The sequence below is a fragment of the Carettochelys insculpta genome, chromosome 1 (assembly GCF_033958435.1).
Source record: "Carettochelys insculpta isolate YL-2023 chromosome 1, ASM3395843v1, whole genome shotgun sequence".
Classification (NCBI taxonomy): domain Eukaryota; kingdom Metazoa; phylum Chordata; order Testudines; family Carettochelyidae; genus Carettochelys; species Carettochelys insculpta.
This window is the reverse complement of record NC_134137.1, coordinates 256,453,232-256,473,973: the sequence shown is the minus strand read 5'-3', so window position 1 is coordinate 256,473,973 and position 20,742 is coordinate 256,453,232. Positions and strand designations below refer to the sequence as shown.

At 43.9% G+C, this 20,742-nt stretch overlaps 1 protein-coding gene across 1 annotated transcript in view; it reads left to right on the top strand.

Annotated features, from left to right (window-relative positions):
* The window catches only part of PIK3C2G (phosphatidylinositol-4-phosphate 3-kinase catalytic subunit type 2 gamma), a 344,110-nt gene that overhangs the window by 253,486 nt on the left and 69,882 nt on the right, over positions 1 to 20,742 (top strand). The window contains exons 24-25 of the mRNA XM_074983736.1: positions 7,036 to 7,192; positions 19,865 to 19,974. Of these exons, the coding sequence (XP_074839837.1) occupies positions 7,036 to 7,192; positions 19,865 to 19,974 (267 nt within the window). The remainder of the gene's footprint in view (positions 1 to 7,035; positions 7,193 to 19,864; positions 19,975 to 20,742) is intronic.

Genomic DNA, 20,742 nt, shown 5'->3' with positions numbered 1-20,742 from the left:
GGTCCAGGCCAAGTTACACCAAATGTTCACAGAGATTTACACTAAAGATGATGCTTCCCTTGTAGGACAGAGGCCATAATATGGTGCAATGGCTTAATCACTTTTTGTGCTCCCTTAGAAATAAGGCTTGTCCAGCCTTACACACTGGAGGCATAGTCAAAGCCAGATTTACTACTTGTGAATCTGCTCCAAAAATGCAGCACAAAAACAAAATAAGAAGTAAATCTGCAGCATGCTGGAGTGCCAACTCTCTTCTGTTAAACCCATGAAACCCCACAGATTTAATTGAAGATACACAGGCTTAGTGGAGATTAACCTGGGAGGCCTCGTTGGTGTACATACTGGGGATGATAAGGAGTCCTTAGTTTTTGGGCACGCTGTGGTGGTGATACATTATGACTTAAGATCTGAGTGACACATATTGAAATTGTGAAATATCTTTGGAGGAACATATTGTATTAAGGTTATGAATGGTCTTTGTATCACTGGGGGCCAGGGATTATATGCAGCTGTGGAGGAGGCGTGTGTGGGCAAGGGTTGCTTGTAGCTCCCTTAAGAACAAAAAACAGTGGGTGTTGATTTAAAGTGTCTTCTGGACTAAAATAGCTGCATTTTAACTGACTCGGAACTTTCTTGCTGATCCAGCAAATGATAAGACTTTCTGTTCAAGGGGACTCCAACTCTTGCAGAAGGTTTGGAAACACTCTGGCCTATGAGGGTCCTATGGGGCTGATGAGTAACTTGTGACATTTTAGTGTCTGTTTTAAATCTGCCTGTTGTTTTCTCTGTAATGCTTTTGTCTTAATAATAAATGTGTCTCCTTAGAAAGAGCCATGCAGTAACTTAGTGCAGGCAATACGCTGTTCATAGCCCTTGGAGGAGAGAAAGCCATGCACAGAGGCAAACTGACTTGGTGCGGATATCAATGTGTATGGCAGGGAACTGAGACACCTTAAAGTCCCTATCAGGAGGGAAAGAGAAGTGGATTTCATTGAAGAGGCATGACATCAGGGAGCCAGAAACTTTTAATGGGGGACTGCAAAGGGTTAAAACACATGCAATCACCCTGAAACTGTGGCAATCTGGATCTCATACTAACAGTAGCAGGTGGTGTCTCATGTTCACGTCTGTGTAGCTGACTGCATAGAAACACTGTCCCTTGCAGAGTTATATCCAAATGGACCATAGAGCTGTTACAAAAGTTAGCCCAGTGCCTTCTGGTGAGTTGCTGGGTGGTGGACAGTGTTTCCTGTAAACTGAGCACTTGGGCATCCCCCCAGGAGAGATTCAGGTGCTGCCCAGCTGAGTAGCAGAGCACCCACAGCCACCCACAGTCCCACAGTGGCAGGTAACTGTAAGAGGGAAGGTCCAACACCTTAGAAGACAGACTTGAGGGAAACTGAGACATTTAAGAACCCTGTAAACTGTTTCAAAACATCTTACAACATAGCTACTGCTGAAAATAAGAGCTGCCAAATACTAGTCACAGACTCAAACAAAGCCCACGAAAATAACTTAATGCTCTTCGTCAGTGTCATGCTGTACCCCAAACGGTGTCTTCCACTAAATGTACTGTTTCTCACAGTTCCTGATTTCAGCTCAAATAACTGTGATGCTGGTTTAACATGAGAGCTTTGACCGTGCTTTAGAATAACTGTTTCCACATAATATCTTATTCCTTGATGTGGATGGATACAAACCTCAGCATACAGATCACAGTGGACAGAGCATGGAATTTTACATCTGCAGACTAGACAACTTATAAACAGGAAATCTGAGACTGGGGTTTGGTTTACACACACTGTCAAAGATGGAAGAGTACTGAAATCTAGGTTTTGGGATTGGACCCATCTCTAATCTTAGGTGAAAATGATCAGTTTTTCAGGCTTGGCTCTGTTATTAGGCATCTAGGGATCATAGTAGACCACAAACTGAGTATAAGTCAACCGTGTGAGGTTGTTGCCAAAAAAAAAAAAAAAAACCATGATTCTGGGATGCATTAACAGGAGCGTTGTGAACAAGACATGAGAAGTCATTCTTCTGCTTTACTCTGCACTGATTAGGCCTCAGCTGGAATGCTGTGTCTAGTTCTGGGCCCCACATTTTAAAAAAGATGTAGAGAAATTGGAGAGGGTCCAGAGAAGAACAACTAAAATGATTAAAGGGCTAGAAAATATGATATAAGAGAGATTAAAATAATTGGGTTTGTTTAGTTTGGAAAGGAGAAGAGGAGATATGAGAGGATATTACATGTAGAAGGGAGCAAATTTATTCTCCTTGGCCTCTGAAAATAGTACATGAAGCGATGGACTTAAAATGCAGCAAGGGAGGTTTAGACTGGACATTAAGAAAAAAATTCCTAACTGACAGGGTGGTTAAATAATAGAATAAATTGCCTAGGGTAGTTGTAGAATCTCCATCATGGGATATATTTAAGAACAGGTTTGACAAATATTTAACAGGGATGATATAGATGGTGCTTGGTCCTGCTGTGAGGGCAGGGGACAGGACTTGATGGCCTCTAGTGGACCCTTCCAGTTTTAGTGTTCTATGATTCTACTGCCTTCCTGGCTGACTTCAGTGAGTGTTGTTGGTTCACATCTCCTTCTGCAATAAGATAGGAATATGTAGTGGTTAATATCACAGGCTACATCTACACTACAGTAATCTGACAACAGGAATTACTGTTGGAAGAGATCTTCTGGCAAAACTTCTGTCAACAGATCACATCCACACTTAAATGCAGATCAAAAATGTGATCCACTCTCAACAGAGAGTGGCCCTACTGCCCAGCTGCTCTCCTGAAAGAACAGCCAACTGGAAGCTCAGAAAACAGGGCTGCCCAGTGAACTCAATGCCCAACTGTCACCAGAGGGGGGCCCCCCTGGAGAATTCATATGTTTTTTTTTGTTGACAGAAACTGTCAACAAAGGCATCATTCTTCATTGTGGAGAGGCAGAATGCAGTTGGCAGAAGTGCCGCATTTTGTCAATAAAATTCTCTAGTGCAGATGTAGCCATAGAAAAGTGTTCATGCTAAGCAGGGGAACTCGTGTCTCTAAGGGCTTCTCTACACTAGCTCCATACTTCGAAGGGAGCATGGTAAGTAGGGTGTTGGGAGGTTATTAATGAAGTGCTGTGCTGCATACGCAGCACTTCATTAAGCAAATTCCCCTCCCCCCCCGCCATGCTTCTTGTTCTATCCTCAGAAGCCAAAAAGAACAAGTTTTCTTCCTCCTCCTTATGATACTTGAAAACCATTATCATATCCTCCCTTAATCTTTTTTTTCCAAACTAAACAAGCCCAGTTCTTTCAGCCTTTCTTCATAGGTCATGTTCTCTAGACCTTTGATTGTTCTTGTTGCTCTTTTCTGGACCTTTCCAATTTCTGCACATCTTTCTTGAAATGCGGCGCCCAGAACTGGACACAATACTCCAGCTGAGGCCTAACCAGTGCAGAGTAGAGCGGAAGAATGATTTCTCATGTCTTGTTCACAACACACCTGTTAATGCATCCCAGAATCATGTTTGGTTTTTTTGCAACAGCATCACACTGGTGACTCATATTTAACTTGTGGTCCACTATAACCACTAGATCCCTTTCTGCCATACTCTTTCCTAGACAGTCGCTTCCCATTCGGTATGTGTGAAACTGATTGTTCCATCCTAAGTGAAGCACTTTGCATTTGTCTTTATTAAACTTCATCCTGTTTACTTCAGACCATTTCTCCAATTTTCCAGAACATTTTGAATTTTGACCCTATCCTTCAAAGCAGTTGCTACCCCTCCCAGCTTGGTATCATCTGCAAACTTAATAAGTGTACTTTCTATGCCAATATCTAAATTGTTGATGAAGATATTGAACAGAACTGGTCCCAATACAGACCACTGTGGAACCCCACTTGTTATACCTTTCCAGCAGGATTGAGAACCATTAATAACAACTCCCTGAAACTACTCTGTTTACTTCAGAGTTCCCATGAGGGGGAATTTGCTTAATGAAGTGCAGCATATGCAGCGCAGCACTTCATTAATAAACTCCGACACCTTACTTACCATGCTCCCTTCGAATTAGGGAGCTAGTGTAGATTCAGCCTAAGAAAAGCTGAATGATAGATTAAAGACTGGGTTGGAAAAAAATTATTTACTGAGCTGAGTAAGGGTGTGTCTACACAGCAAAGTTGCTTCAGAATAACGGGTGCTATTCCAAAATAACTTTGCGAGCATCTACAATGCAAAACTACTATTTTGAAATAGTGGATGGCTTATTTCAAATTCTGTAAACTTCATTCTACAATGAATAGCACTTATTCCAAAATATATATTCCAAAATAGGGGCTGTACAGACAGGCTAAAGCTACACTATTGTTTCTATTTTGGGATACATTTGCATCCTGAGAAAAAACTGCATGGCCAGACAGGATGCTTCAAATAGCAAGGCTATTTCAAACGCTGTATTTTGTTCCTGGTAACCTGAGGGTTATCAAGAAGATCGAAATAAGCACTTATTTTGAACCCTGGTGCACTGTAGCCTGCACTGGCTTTGAAATCAGATGTCTCAAAATAAGTTTCACACTTTGTGAAATACAAATTGCATAACTTATTTCCACAGTGTAGCCTTAGCCACAAGGAATAGGGGCTATTTCAAAATAAATTATTCTGAAATAGCTTATTCTATTCTAAAATAACATAGCTGTGTAGACATAGCCCCAGAGTGCTTCCAGGGGCTGTAATCTGAAATAGGCTCTACTGTGTGTGGACACACTATTTTGAAATAAGTTTTGTTTATTCCAGGGCTTCCCTGTAGTGTGGATGCATTATTCTGGAATATCCTATTTTGGAATAATAACTCCAGAAAAAACTATTCCAGAATAACTCTGTAGTGTAGACATACCCTAAAAGACATGCTTTTATAATATCTGATTGAGACATATAAGCTGTGTCTACACGTGCACTCTACTTCGAAGTAGTGGCACTAACTTCGAAATAGCGCCCGTCGCAGCTACACGCGTCGGGCGCTATTTCGAAGTTAACTTCGATGTTAGGCGGCGAGACGTCGAAGTCGCTAACCTCATGAGGGGATCAGAATAGCGCCCTACTTCGACGTTCAACGTCGAAGTAGGGACCGTGTAGACGATCCGCGTCCCGCAACGTCGAAATTGCCGGGTCCTCCATGGCGGCCATCAGCTGGGGGGTTGAGAGATGCTCTCTCTCCAGCCCCTGCGGGGCTCTATGGTCACCGTGGGCAGCAGCCCTTAGCCCAGGGCTTCTGGCTGCTGCTGCGGCAGCTGGGGATCCATGCTGCAGGCACAGGGTCTGCAACCAGTTGTCGGCTCTGTGTATCTTGTGCTGTTTAGTGCAACTGTGTCTGGGAGGGGCCCTTTAAGGGAGCGGCTTGCTGTTGAGTCCACCCTGTGACCCTGTCTGCAGCTGTGCCTGGCACCCTTATTTCGATGTGTGCTACTTTGGCGTGTAGACGTACCCTCGCAGCGCCTATTTCGATGTGGTGCCGCGCAACATCGAAGTTGAACATCGACGTTGCCAGCCCTGGAGGACATGTAGACGTTATTCATCGAAATAGCCTATTTCGATGTTGGCTTCACGTGTAGACATAGCCAGAATCTCCAGAGAGAGAGAGCACAAAGCCATGGAATACCAAAAGGTAATAGTGATGTTCTCAAACAGCTCCTTACAAAACACAGAAAAAAATGGAAATAAGAGAGATTATTATGCACTCAGTTTCACTACTGGTATAACACAATGAACATCCATGACAGTACATTAAAATGTATTTGCTTTTGATTTAAACCTTAACAAAGTGGGTTCTTTCCTGTTGCACGTCACCTGTATGTGGCCAGGTTTTAAAGGTAGAGGATGGGTCATAGGAGACTTTAATCCAGAGACTGCCGGAAGGGAAAGGAAGGGAAAGGAAGGGTAATAGGCAGGCTGCCTGTCTGGCCTGGGTGAATTCTTAAGCCTCTGCAGGAGCATCCAGTGCAACTTAACTTCATCACAGTAGCTACACAAAGAGCATGTGTCTGCAGGAGATTGAAGAGACTAATAATGGATTGGGGAATACTGGGGGGAAGATATGGAGAAGAATCAGCAATTGGAATGTGGTCAGACTCCTCCTGAGTGAATGTTTAACTAGAGAGGGCTCCAAACTGTAAAATATGTATCTAGACTTCAAATCTCCCAAAGATTTGGAGATATATAGATCCTGGATGTTGTCTGAGGCTCACCTCTAGTTCAGGGTTAAATCTAATCTACTGTCTCTCTTGCCTGGGTGGTGGCTCTGTGACCTGTTTATGAATATCTGCATACATAGATATGTGGAATAAAATCCTGCAGTAGTTCTCTCAGCAATGAAGTGGAACAGTGTACCAGACTCTATTGAAGCTCAAGCTGTCAAGAGGAGAATTTTTAGCCAGAGTCACGTTAATACGTTTTCTTTTGCAATACCATAGTATAACCACAAATCCACAAGTTATTAAAAAAGCACCCAGATTCTGATGGCAATTTATATCAATCTAAATCCAGAGTCACTAGATAGAAGCCAATATTTATCTGGATTTAGTCTGATGCAGCTGAGATTAGAACCAACCCTTTACAGTTGTATACTCAAAAGCAGAGCTGCACCCTACGTCTTAGGGGGATTTTGTGTATTTCAAATACATTGTTTTGCCTGGTAGGGAGTTGTATTTATATCCTGCTCTGTTCAAGTACAGGTATAAATATTTCAGTACCAGGAGCAAATATGCTTCAAAAATCAGGACCATTATTCTCAGGCAGGGAGTCATGAAACTAAAGCAGTGAGGGTTAAAAATAAATTTTAAAAAAGAATGTTCATTTGATGGCTTCCCCACCATTTGCACTAAGTTTTCATCTGTACCTAAGTGTTCTGGTATGGTGTTTTCCACTTTAAAAGAAGGGAGGGAAGAAATAATGAGAAAGGAAATAGTAGGAAAACAAATATTAACAGGGATTAACTGTCTGTTAAGGTTTGTCATTTTTCATTGCATCTTGTTTTTTCAAGGGATCGAGCCCCTTTTATTTTTACTTCGGAGATGGAGTATTTCATCACAGAAGGTGGAAAAAACCCACAGCGCTTCCAAGAGTTTGTGGAGCTTTGCTGTCGAGTTTATAATATAATCAGGAAGCACAGCCAGTTGTTCTTGAATCTACTGGAGATGGTAAGAAGGTCTGGGATGTAACCAATAAATAAAAACAATCCCTTTTGCTTTCCTTTCATCCTTTAGCTAGGCTTAGATGGACTAGATTTCTAGTGGTAAATGTGAATTTCATGGTAAACCCGGGAATTAATGAAAAAATAGTTCTAATGAGTTAATTGTATATTAAGGCAAAGTAAGAAAATGCTCCTTGAGAAGTTACTAGCATTTGAATATTTACTTTGTGTATTTTGACATGTAGGCCATGTCTACATTACAGAACAACTTCAAAGTTGCTTACTTTGAAGTACAACTTCAAAGTAACAGACTTCAAAGTTGAGCGTCTACACACATCCTACACTACTCCATTCCTGAGAATAGAGTGAGGACTTGGAAGTTGGGCTGCCTTACTTCAAGGTTAACTGTGAAGCATAGGAAAATGTGTGTAGGCGCCCTGCAGGCTACTTCAAAGTAGCTCCTAACTTCGAAGTTCCCAGAGTAGATGCATCCATAATGTGTGCAGTTTGCCAGCAGTTATAAAGCTTTAATGTTCATAACAATGCCTACTATCATTAAATAATTTCACGCAACTCTGAACATGTAAATTTTTAAAAGTTGAAAAATGCTTATAATTACACCTGCATATTGTTACTCAAAATTGAAAAATAATTGTTATTCCAAGTCTGTGATTTAGAGTATTGTTGAATTTCCAGGAATATTTTTTTCATCAAAATATTAGTAGCTTCATTCAGAATGCCACTTTTGTGCATGCAAAACACAATTGTCCCCTCTCTGTTGTGAGAATTTTTTTTTTTTTTTTGGTTTTGCACTTATTAAAGTTTTACCCAATTTTTTTTAAATTGGAATTTTTGCAACATTTCAACCAGTTGCAGAAGTCAAGTGTCCCTGCTTGTTAAGAAGACAACAAGGAAAGGAGAGGGACTGCTAAATACTGAGGATGGGACAGAAATTAAAGATTACCTAGGCGTAACCCAAAACCTAAATAAACACTTTGCCTCAGTCTTTAATGAGGCTAATGAAGAGCTTAGGGGTAGTGGCAGGGTGGCAAATGGCAGTGAGGATATGGTGATAGAAATTACCACATCTGAAGATGGAAGTCAAACTCAGGCAGCTTAGTAGGATTGCATTGGAGAGCTCACATAATCTCCAGCCAATAATGTTAATGGGACTGGCACTTGAAATGGCAAGCCCAATATTAAGGGTTTTTAATGAATCTGTAAAATCAAGGGTTGTACCCCATGACTGGAGAATTGCTAATATAGTTCCTGTTTATTTTAAAGGGTTGGAGTGCATGATGTGGGAAATTACCTGTTTGATCTCAATTGTATGCGAGATATTGGAACAAATTTTGAAAGAGAAAGTAGTTTAGGACATAGCAGTAAGGGAGGAACTGAGATAAAATTCAAAATGATTTTACAAAAGATAGACAGTGCTAGATCAATCTGATCTTCTTTGAGACAATAACTGATTTTTAGACAAAAGATCTAATCTACCTGGATTTCAGTAAGGCACTTGCTACGGTTCCATAGGGGAAATTATTACTTAAACTGGAGAAGAGGTAGAGTAATAGGATAATTGTACATTGTACAAGGAACTGGTTAAAACAGAGACTAAAAAGAATCATCCTAAGAGGGGAACTGTGAGGCTGTAAGTTATTAGTGAGTTGCTCAGGTATTGGTTTGAGGACCAGTCTTATCTGACATTTTCATTAATGGCCTTGGCAAAAAAAGAGGAGGGTGCCAATAAGATTTGCAGATGAGACAAAGTCAAGCTATCCTGCCACTGGACAAAGATTGGCATAACTGATAGAATGATACCTGAAATGATAGAAATGGGGAGAAATTTATTATTGCAAGGTGCTGGATTGTGCTTTCAGGGATTACCAACAAGAATTTGTGGTGGGGATGTATCAGTTGAGAGTGACAAAGGAGTTGAAGAACCTGAATGTATTGGTTGATTGCAGGATGATTATATGCAGCCATAAAAAAGGCTAATATACTCCTTGACTGCACCAAGGGAGGCCTTTCCAGCAGAGAGAAGGGATTGTTACCAGTACCTTGTATAATGTTACTGAGGTTCAGAGAGGTGCTTTGAGACTTCTATTAATTAATGTTTGTAGGCACTTTTAGCTCATAGCAAAGCCCATACCAAAGGCCTGCTACAAAGAGCAAGCAGCTGCTTCGTGCACTGCAGGACTGCTCTAGGGAAGGAGCAATGGAATCTTCTGCCAAATCTGTGGAATGGTTGTAGCTCAGCTACACAACTGCTAGTAAAGCCATACAATTTTGCATCCCTTATAGTCAAAGAGAGGAGAAATGATAGTGGTAGCAGCAGGTGGTTCCGCTGTCTTCTCCACACATTCTTGTTATGTCATGGTATTCCAGGGGAATTCACAATGCTGTGCGGCATGGCACCAAGGATTGTTTGTGCCCAGCATGGGATCCCCAAATCTTACCTCTCTGAGCACCCTCTGATGTGCCGCAAAACTGCACTGCTATTGCCAAAATGAAAACTATATTATGTAGAATATGCCATGTGTCTCCCATTTTAGAGCAATTTTGAAGCTAGAATTGTTGAATGCAATGGGATGCCATATAGGAAGTGCATGACTCATAGACAGCCAGAATTATAGGGCTAGAAGGGGTCATCTAGTCCAGTCCTGTGCACTCATGACAGGACTAAGCATTACCTAGACTGGGGTGGGCAAATACCTGCCTGTGGTTTTCATTGCCTGCAGTTCATTGAGCAGCAGAAAGTGGTGTTCCGGTCTACACCACTTCCTGCTTCTCCCAGCGGACGCGACTGGTGATATGTGGCCAACAAAAGCTGTGATCAGCTGGCATGTGCAGAGGCACAGGTAAATACAGAATCATAGAACCCTAGGGCTGGAAGGGACCTCAGGACGTCATTTGGTCCAGCCCTTGCCTAAAGCAGGATCAACCCCAACTAAATCATCCCAACCAGGACTTTGTCAAGTGAGGACTTAAAAAACTGTAGCATTCCAGTGCTCCACCACTCTTCTAGTGAAACAGTTTTTCCTAATATCCAACCTACACCTCTCCTCCTGTAACTTCAGACCATTGTTCGTTGTTCTGCCATCCACCACGACTGAGAATAGCCTCTCGTCATCCTTGTTAGAGCCCTCCACCAGGGAGTTAAGGGCTGCTATCAAATCACCCCTCACTTTTCTCTCCTGCAAACGAAATAAGCCCAAATCCATCAGCCGCTCCTCATAGGCCATATGCTCCAGCCCCCTAATCACTTTTGTTGCCCTCTGCTGGACCCTCTCCAATGCATCCACGTCCTTTCTATACTGGGGTGGAGGCAGAACTGGACACAATACTTCAGATGTGGACTCACCAGTACTGAATAGAGGGGAATAATAACTTCTCTAGATCTGCTGGTAATGCTCCTCCTAATGCAGCCCAATATGCCAATATGGCTACAAGGGCACACTGTTAACTCATATCCAGCCTCTCATCCACTGTAATCCTCATGTCCTTTTTCTGCTGCACTCCTACTTAGCCAGTCGGTCCCCAGGCTGTAACAACATTTGGGATTCTTCTGTCCCAAGAGCAGCACTCTGCATTTGTCCTTATGGAACCTCAAGAACATAGTGGCAGCAGCCTGGCACACACTAGCCCTGGCAGGGGGCAGCTTTCTTTATTGCCCACCCCTGATCTTGACTATCCCTCACAGGTATTTGTCTTACCTGTTCTTAAAAATCTCCAGGGGTGGAGACTGCACAATCTCTATGAGCAGATTTCTTCCAGTGCAAATGGCCGTGCAGTCCAACAAGCTGTCTCTGGCTCCTTTCTTCAAGAGACCCATCTTTCCTCCATCTGTAAATATTACCTGCCTCTGGAACTTTTTTAAGTGTCTTCTCTGGTTTACTCCTTTCATACCTTTCTTAACCAAGAGTCTTCTTGGTATATGGGCTGTATTCATTAGTTCCTGATTTTCTCCTTAATCAGGAGTCCTCCCAGCTCTCTTCCCAGAAGCTGAGTTTTCTCAGTCACTTTCCCCTCCTGAGCTAATTTATGAGTTACCAAGCTGGAAGGCCTTTGCTGTCTTCTCCCTCAACTGGCCCCTTTTCCTTGGTCTTTAGGTTTCAGACTGCTCAGCAAGCTAATACTTCCCTGCTAGTATTCCTAGTGCCTGCTCTGCTAGAAAGGAGGAGTCAGCATCTACGCTGCTCCACTTCTCCCAGATCATTCCCAACTGGATGGGGAAACAGTGGACTGAGGGGACCCTCCTATTCTCCTCTCTGCAAGTACCTGGCCCTTAAAGAAACAGTAACAGTATTTCCTCCAGAACACTTCTTATTCCTAGGCATGTTTCCTTTCTCCCAATATCTCCTGAGTCCTTGTGTATACAACTGAGCCTTTCAGACATTTAAAGGGCCATGTCGTGTGCGCCCCCTACTCTTAAGGGCACACTCCTCGATCACACGTAGTAAAAAAAGAGTAATTTTTAGAAAATTAAATAGACTCTGGGAAAGATCTACTTTGGGCTCACTTTAGTGCAAAATACCAAATGACAGAAGAAAGGAAAAGATTAACTAACCAGCTCATATTCATTTTATGCAGAAAAAGCAGTCTCAAGCTTCCAGGATAGAAAGTTTTGTGCCTGTCTGAAAATCTTCATCATGTCTTCATCTCTCTGTCTGAGCTCTGCTCTCTGAGATGTCTGTATAAGGTTGTTGTTAAAAAAATGTTCAATCTGCTGTTATATAAGCCTGGTTTCACAATGTGCCATGCTTGATGGGGGGCTGTAAACTATCTCTGCTTTGAATAGTAAGTAACTGCTAGTGGGTTCCAGCAAACTGTGATTATGCACCACAAGATGTTTTGGCCCAGGGTGTAGTTAATGCCACATTCTCATGGTGGTGAGCAGCATGTTTCCAGGTATCAGCAGTACCGGTATATGCTCCAGAGAAAGAAATAAGCCACGGGGTTCCCATCACTCTGAAAAGTAAAAACATCTGTGGGAGGCCCAAGAGCATTGCTGGCAGAGGTCAGTTCATAAAAGCCTGTAATTCATCAGCTTTCCTCCTTAAAAATGAGTGTGAAGTATAACAGAGGGCATCTGCATGAGCAGCTTAACTAGTTAAAAAACCTTGTAAAAACCGTTACAGCCTTAAGGGTTTTCCATACAGAATTTTCAACCACAGGTCTATATAGAGAAGTCTCCAAGGAAGCCTAACAAATTTTCTCTCTGCTAAAATGTGAGTAAGCAAGAGAAGGAGTCATTACTAGGAGACAGGAGATATAGATTCCCTGCCACTGAGTCACTCTGTGTCCTTGGGCATGCATCAGAAATATCATCTGCAAAACAGGGATACTGAAACCTGCCCATCTTCATCAAGGCTTTGAGATCTGTGTGAAAAATTTTATCAGTGTTAATATAATTTATTATTTCATCTAGAGATGGGCTTAGCCCACAACCCTGGATGTGAATGCCTACAGCCTTAGAGGTATTTGCCATCCAAACCTATGCTCATCGTTACCACAGGCCCTTCACTTCCTTTTCACTATGAGCAGATCCTTATACTACCATACTTTGGGGGATCAGAAATCCAGGTCCAAATGTTTGTGGCTCAGGCTTGCTTCGAGTTCCATCAGATAACTAAAATGCCTGTGAGGGCCAAGTGCTGTAACCACTGCTAGTTGGATAACCAAACGTGCACTTGAGGCTGTGTTAATTTAGAAGTCATCGGTGTGGTGTCCTGACAGATTTCCTGCTCTGTTCAATTATGTTAACTGTTTGACCATGTGTGTATGCTCCTCCCTGTATATCACGTTAGCCCTGCACAGATGGCTAATGTAGCAGACTCCGAGAGAGCCCCCAAAGATCACAAAATCATGTACGGTATGAAGGTACCCAAGCCAGGTGTATTTTCAAACAAAATACAGTAACAGTTTTCAGCAGACTCTGCTGAACCACTATGCATATGTATGCCATTATAATGGACTCGGCTCAGTGAGTGATAGAATCATTCATTGCCCCCCAGGCTTGACAGAGACAACTCCCTTGGAGTACATCTTTATACACAGGAACAAACAATTTACATATCACTCCTGATGTATCAGGCTGTCAATCTCTGATGTTACCTAGATACTGCCCATTACTCTATGCATGGGGGTGTGTACTATCTATCATGCCGTCATTTTGGACCCTGTCATGAACCTGGTTTGATATGTTCCTGTTATCTGTGGGGTGTGCATTGGTACCAGGATGTTTCTTAATGAAACGTTCTGTTATGACCCTACTGGCATGTGTTTACGACCTGTGCTTAGCATCTCTTAGATATGAGTGTTTCTCTAATATTACCCTTATTCTTGGGAATGTCTGTGAGCAGGGGTCTGCCTCTTGTTCACAGCTTCACTTCACTTCAGCTTTACATTAGCAAAGTCTTTGCTATTGTGGCATAGGCCTCAAGCCTCGCACCAGGCCTGTGATATGTGGACTTACATTTCAGGCCCTCATCTTACTACTAGAGCAACCAGCTGGAAAATGGCCAGATCTTGTCTGAGCAGTCTCTAGCACCATTTTATTAAAAAACCTCTTTGTACCCTGAGATACAAGAGGACATAAATCTGCACAATGAATGAATGATGGAGGTTCTGGATAATCCTCAAGGAGCCAGGCTGCCTCAGAGAACAGTAGCCAACAGAGCAATGCAGAGAAGCCAGTCCTATCCACACAATCATTTGCTTCTCCTGCACTTGGGCTCTTCTTTCTCATGTCCCCGTAATACGGAGTCCAAGCCATGCCACTTGCTTCTTCTATAAGGTAGTTAGGGCACCAAACTAGAAACCACAAGAAATCTGGCTTTTGTTTCAACCTCTGGCATTGACTTGTAGTATGACATTGAGCAAGACACTTCATCTCTCTGTACCATAGTTATCCCACCTGAAGAATGGGGATATATGTACCAATAATCCTTTGTAAACTGCTTGAAGGTGTATGTAAGTGCCAAATATTATTATTATGCCTTGCCCATTGTTAAGAAAGATAAACTCAAACTGGAAAAGGTGCAGAGAAGTTACTAACATTCAACTCCTAGGATGATCAGGGAATGGACTGCCTAACTTGTAACTGGAAACTGGAAAAGCTTGTCTTGTTTAATCCTGAAAACAAAGTCTGGGAGGAGACATGATTGCACTTAAGAAATATGTCAGGGGATAAACACCAAAAAAGAAGAAGAGTTATTTAAGCTAATGGATGATGTTTGCATAAGAACAAATGGATATAAACTGGCCATGAGCAAATTTAGCCTCGAAGTTAGAGGGACCTGTTATAACCATCAGAAGAGTGAAATTCTGGAAGTGCCTCCCAATGGCATAGAAGACACAAGCTGGTTTTAAAATGGATCTTGAGAAATTATAACCAGAATTATCTGATAGGGTTGCCTGGGACAGCAGGGGACAGAAGACCCAGAAGGTCCCTTTCAATCTTGTGTTCCTGTATCCTCTTTGTGTTTGTAAATGTCTCTTGGAAATTAAACCATTAGAATTCATCTCAGTGATTTTTCTGTCTCCTCTATATAACTAGCCTTCAAGCTGTCAGAGCTCCAGCAGTGATCTAGACAAAGCCTGAGACATTAGGCAGCATCTTATTTATGGTGGTGAAAAGAAAAGAACCCAAAATACAAAGACATTGATTTAAAAATATAGAAAAAAAATGGAAAGAAATAAGTGTAAGTGTCCCTCTTCTTTCCTCCTTTTGCTTTCCCCTTATCAGTAAACTTACAACAAAAGCAATGTTTCCCTTTCATGTGCTTTAATCTTCTGAGATAGATAGGCACTTTTGTCTGCATGGGAAATATAGTTCATTGCAGAATGTACACACGCAAGCAGCTGTGGTAAAGTCATATTTATATTTTTCTGAGCAATGGGTGGGAAAGATCCCTTTGGCTATGTCTACACTTGCACACTACAGCTGCGTCTACACGTGCACGCTACTTCGAAGTAGCGGCACTAACTTCGAAATAGCGCCCGTCACGTCTACACGCGTCGGGCGCTATTTCGAAGTTGAAATCGACGTTAGGCGGCGAGACGTCGAAGTCGCTAACCCCATGAGGGGATGGGAATAGCGCCCTACTTCGACGTTCAACATCGAAGTAGGGACGTGTAGACGATCCGCGTCCCGCAACATCGAAATAGCGGGGTCCTCCATGGCGGCCATCAGCTGGGGGGTTGAGAGATACTCTCTCTCCAGCCCTTGCGGGGCTCTGTGGTCACCGTGGGCAGCAGCCCTTAGCCCAGGGCTTCTGGCTGCTGCTGCTGCAGCTGGGGGTCCGTGCTGCATATACAGGGTCTGCAACTAGTTGTTGGCTCTGTGTATCTTGCACTGTTTAATGAAAGTGTGTCTGGGAGGGGCCCTTTAAGGGAGCGACTTGCTGTTGAGTCCGCCCCGTGACCCTGTCTGCAGCTGTGCCTGGCTCCCTTATTTCGATGTGTGCTACTTTGGCGTGTAGACGTTCCCTCGCTGTGCCTATTTCGATGTTGGGCTGAGCAACGTCGAAGTTGAACATCGACGTTGCCAGCCCTGGAGGACGTGTAGACGTTATTCATCGAAATAGTCTATTTCGATGTCGCAACATCGAAATAAGCTATTTCGAAGTTGGGTGCACGTGTAGACGTAGCCTACGTCGAAGTAGCCTATTTTGAAGTAAGAACATCGAAATAGGCTACATCAACACATATCGTCTACACATCCTCCGGGGCTGGTGCTGTCAACATTCAACGTCAAAGTAGCAACGGGGAACATCGAAAGGAGCCACCCTGGAAGGAAACACGGAGCATCCATACACACAAGCGCTCCCCGTCGAAATAAGGGGCCAGCAAAGCCTGTGCACAGGGTCACAGGCTGGACTAGCCCTTCTGGGGCAACAGTAAGCCGCTCCCTTAAAGATCTCCTCCCAGACACACTCAGCCTGCACAGCACAAGGTCCGCGGAGCCAACAACCAGTTGCAGACCCCGTGCATGCAGCATGGATCCCCAGCTGCAGCAGCAGCCAGAAGACCTGGGCTAATGGCTGCTGCACACGGTGACCACAGAGCCCCGCAGGGGCTGGGCAGAGCATCTCTCAACCCCTCAGCTGATGGCCACCATGGAGGACCCCACTATTTCAATGTAGCGGAACACGGATCGTCTACACACGCCCTACTTCGACGTTGAACGTCGAAGTAGGAAGGTATTGCCATCTTCGGATAGGAAAAGCGATTTTGACGTCTCACCGCCTAACATCAATTTCCACATCGAAATAGCGCACAACGCACGTAGATGCAACGTGTGCTATCTCAGCGTTGTGCCAGCTACTTCGAAGTAGCCGGCTAGTGTAGACAGACCCTTTGTGTTACACACAGTCCAGCATCTCAATTCAGTGTGGAGAAAGTGCAGTCAATAGTTTTTAAAAGATTATTAGAAACTTTTATTTTTTTAACAGTCTAAGGTGCTACGGACAGGTGTTCTGGACACACTGAACATACTTAGCTGTCCTCTTCTCATTGCACTGCCCTGATAATACGTTTAACTCTCGGTATTACATAAATAAGAATGGGAGGAACTGAGATTTTGCATTAGGAAGCATCTTTCATCTAATACTAATGCTTAGCACTTGTCATATTCAAACCTATATGCAACACATTGAAGCCTACTGATACTGCTATAGATGCAAGCAACTACAATTGGACTCTCCCCCTGGACTGGGAAACCAAGACCCAGAGAGGCTAAATGTAACTGGGATATTGCAAAGAAAACTGGTCCATTAACAAAAACGGTTTCTTGCAGATAGGTACATGCATTTGAAATAGTGTGGCATTGGGGTACAATATTTATACTGGTATCCCTGCATGTGTAAGGAGTACTTGTAAGGTAAAAGGAAGCATTTCCATTCTGATTTTAGTGTTGAGTTTGGTAGGTGGGAGACACTTATCACCGCTGAAGGTGGTGTTTTCAGCCTGTTTTGAGACCTGTGGTTGGATGCCCTGTGCTGACTTGAGGATGCTGAAGGTAAAAGTAATGTTCCTGTGTATACTGAGGATATGTCTTCACAATAGGCCAGATCAACAAAGAAGTGATCAGTTCAGCAGGCGTTGATTTATTGCAGCTAGTACACACGATAAATTGACTGCTTATCACTATTCCATCTACTGCTGTGCTCCACCTCAACACAAAGCACAAGGGGAGATGATGGAAGAGCATCTCAACTTGACACACTGCAGTGAAGATGCCACCATAAATAAGTTTAAGTACATCAACTTCAGCTATCTTACTCACTAAGCTGAAGCTGCCTGACTTAGATTGCTCTCCCATGGTTGAGTAGTCCAGAGTACGGGGACTCCTGAAAAAGGGATCCCTTTGCAAGTGTAACACTGAGGCTGCGTCTACACGTGCACGCTACTTCGAAGTAGCGGCAGTAACTTCGAAATAGCGCCCGTCACGTCTACACGTGTTGGGCGCTATTTCGAAGTTGAAATCGACGTTAGGCGGCGAGACGTCGAAGTCGCTAACCCCATGAGCGGATGGGAATAGCGCCCTACTTCGACGTTCAACATCGAAGTAGGGACGTGTAGACGATCCGCGTCCCGCAACATCGAAATAGCGGGGTCCTCCATGGCGGCCATCAGCTGGGGGGTTGAGAGATACTCTCTCTCCAGCCCTTGCGGGGCTCTGTGGTCACCGTGGGCAGCAGCCCTTAGCCCAGGGCTTCTGGCTGCTGCTGCTGCAGCTGGGGGTCCGTGCTGCATATACAGGGTCTGCAACTAGTTGTTGGCTCTGTGTATCTTGCACTGTTTAATGAAAGTGTGTCTGGGAGGGGCCCTTTAAGGGAGCGGCTTGCTGTTGAGTCCGCCCCGTGACCCTGTCTGCAGCTGTGCCTGGCTCCCTTATTTCGATGTGTGCTACTTTGGCGTGTAGACGTTCCCTCGCTGTGCCTATTTCGATGTTGGGCTGAGCAACGTCGAAGTTGAACATCGACGTTGCCAGCCCTGGAGGACGTGTAGACGTTATTCATCGAAATAGCCTATTTCGATGTCGCAACATCGAAATAAGCTATTTCGAAGTTGGGTGCACGTGTAGACGTAGCCTGACAGACCCAGGCTGCGTCTACACGTGCACACTACTTCGAAGTAGCGGCAGTAACTTCGAAATAGCGCCCGTCACGTCTACACGTGTTGGGCGCTATTTCGAAGTTGAAATCGACGTTAGGCGGCGAGACGTCGAAGTCGCTAACCCCATGAGCGGATGGGAATAGCGCCCTACTTCGACGTTCAACATCGAAGTAGGGACGTGTAGACGATCCGCGTCCCGCAACATCGAAATAGCGGGGTCCTCCATGGCGGCCATCAGCTGGGGGGTTGAGAGATACTCTCTCTCCAGCCCTTGCGGGGCTCTGTGGTCACCGTGGGCAGCAGCCCTTAGCCCAGGGCTTCTGGCTGCTGCTGCTGCAGCTGGGGGTCCGTGCTGCATATACAGGGTCTGCAACTAGTTGTTGGCTCTGTGTATCTTTCACTGTTTAATGAAAGTGTGTCTGGGAGGGGCCCTTTAAGGGAGCGGCTTGCTGTTGAGTCCGCCCCGTGACCCTGTCTGCAGCTGTGCCTGGCTCCCTTATTTCGATGTGTGCTACTTTGCCGTGTAGACGTTCCCTCGTTGTGCCTATTTCGATGTTGGGCTGAGCAACGTCGAAGTTGAACATCGACGTTGCCAGCCCTGGAGGACGTGTAGACGTTATTCATCGAAATAGCCTATTTCGATGTCGCAACATCGAAATAAGCTATTTCGAAGTTGGGTGCACGTGTAGACGTAGCCCCAGGCTGCTGGACCTAGAAATAGAACCTGCAAGCAGACGGTCTAAAGCTCTGTACTCGACCACATGAGCTAAAGGCCAGCTAGCTCTCAGGTGAGGCTGTAAAGCAGAGACTTCATTCACGCCAGATCAGTTCTCAATGCCTCTGGGTACGACACAAGGGCCATGTCTACACATGCCCCAAACTTCGAAATGGCCACGCAAATGGTCATTTCGAAGTTTACTAATGAAGCGCTGAAATGCATATTCAGCGCTTCATTAGCATGCGGGCGGCACCGGCACTTCGAAATTGACGCAGCTTGCCGCCGCGCGTCTCATCCAGACGGGGCTCCTTTTCGAAAGGACCCCGCCTACTTCGAAGTCCCCTTATTCCCATGAGCTGATGGGAATAAGGGGACTTTGAAGTAGGCGGGGTCCTTTCGAAAAGGAGCCCCGTCTGGACGAGACGCGCGGCGGCAAGCCGCGTCAATTTCGAAGTGCCGGTGCCGCCCGCATGCTAATGAAGCGCTGAATATGCATTTCAGCGCTTCATTAGTAAACTTCGAAATGGCCATTTGCGTGGCCATTTCGAAGTTTGGGGCACGTGTAGACATAGCCAAGGAACTAGATTCCTGAGGTCCAGAATAAATTTGAATATGTCCTCTTCTGGCACACCAATTTGAAGAGTCGAGAAATAATTTCATTCTTCTAATCAGGGTGTTGAGTTTTATACCCAGAGACAGAAATTGCCCAAATTAGGAGAGGTTTGTAATTTGTAAATAGAGAGAGTTCTTTCCCTGTACCTCTATTTTTTCCAGCTAGCCCTATTTCATTTCAGTTGTTTTCAGTGCTTTTACTGGCTCAATCCTATTTGCTCATAGATGCTGCATGCAGGGTTGCCTGAGCTGAACAGCATCCAGGATCTGAAGTATGTGTATGAAAACCTTTGTCCACAGGACTCAGATCTCCAAGCCACTAGCTACTTCACCAGGTAAAAACACAGAAAACAATTCTGTAATTTTTTCCCCTCTTTTGTGCTTAAAGAGATGCTTCCAAATTAAAAATCATAGGCTTAATTTATCTACGAAGTTAGTCAATTTAAATGAATAAATTAAATGAAGGGTTAACTTGTCTCCAAACAGAAACATGCAAACAACTCTCTTCATTATGCATATCACTAATAACTCCTTTGGTTATGAAAAAGACTTGTTTATATTTAACTGATTTTTCAGTCCTTACATTGCTTGCATTTTTCATTCAGCTTGCATACTGTAAATGCCCTGGTATATTTTTTGTCAGCTTCACTCTAGTGCACTGTGACAGTGCCCCAGGATTTGGACTGCAAACACTTCCAGCAGATCTTTGAATCTCCTTGTTCAAAGAGCTGCTTATTTGAGTTCCGGAAGAATTGCTTTTTGTGTTGGTTTTTGTAAAATGTTTCTGAAAAATGTGGGAAGTAATGTAGCCTTGTTGCTGAAGCCCTGGGCTGGAACTCAGGAGATCTTGTTTCTAGTCCTAGCTTTGCTGAGTAACCTTAGGCAAGTCACTTTATCTTTCCATGCCTCCATTTCTCCATCTGTAAAATGGGGAAAGATATTTTCATTTTCTTCAGCATTTTGAAGTCTACAGAGGAAAAGAGCTGTATAAGGCCTAGGTATTATTAATAATCATTTAGAGCTTGATTGGTATTAGCATAACAAGAAGCTTTTTATTTCTATCCCACTGTTTGCATTCAGCACAGATTGGTAAGGACTGAAGG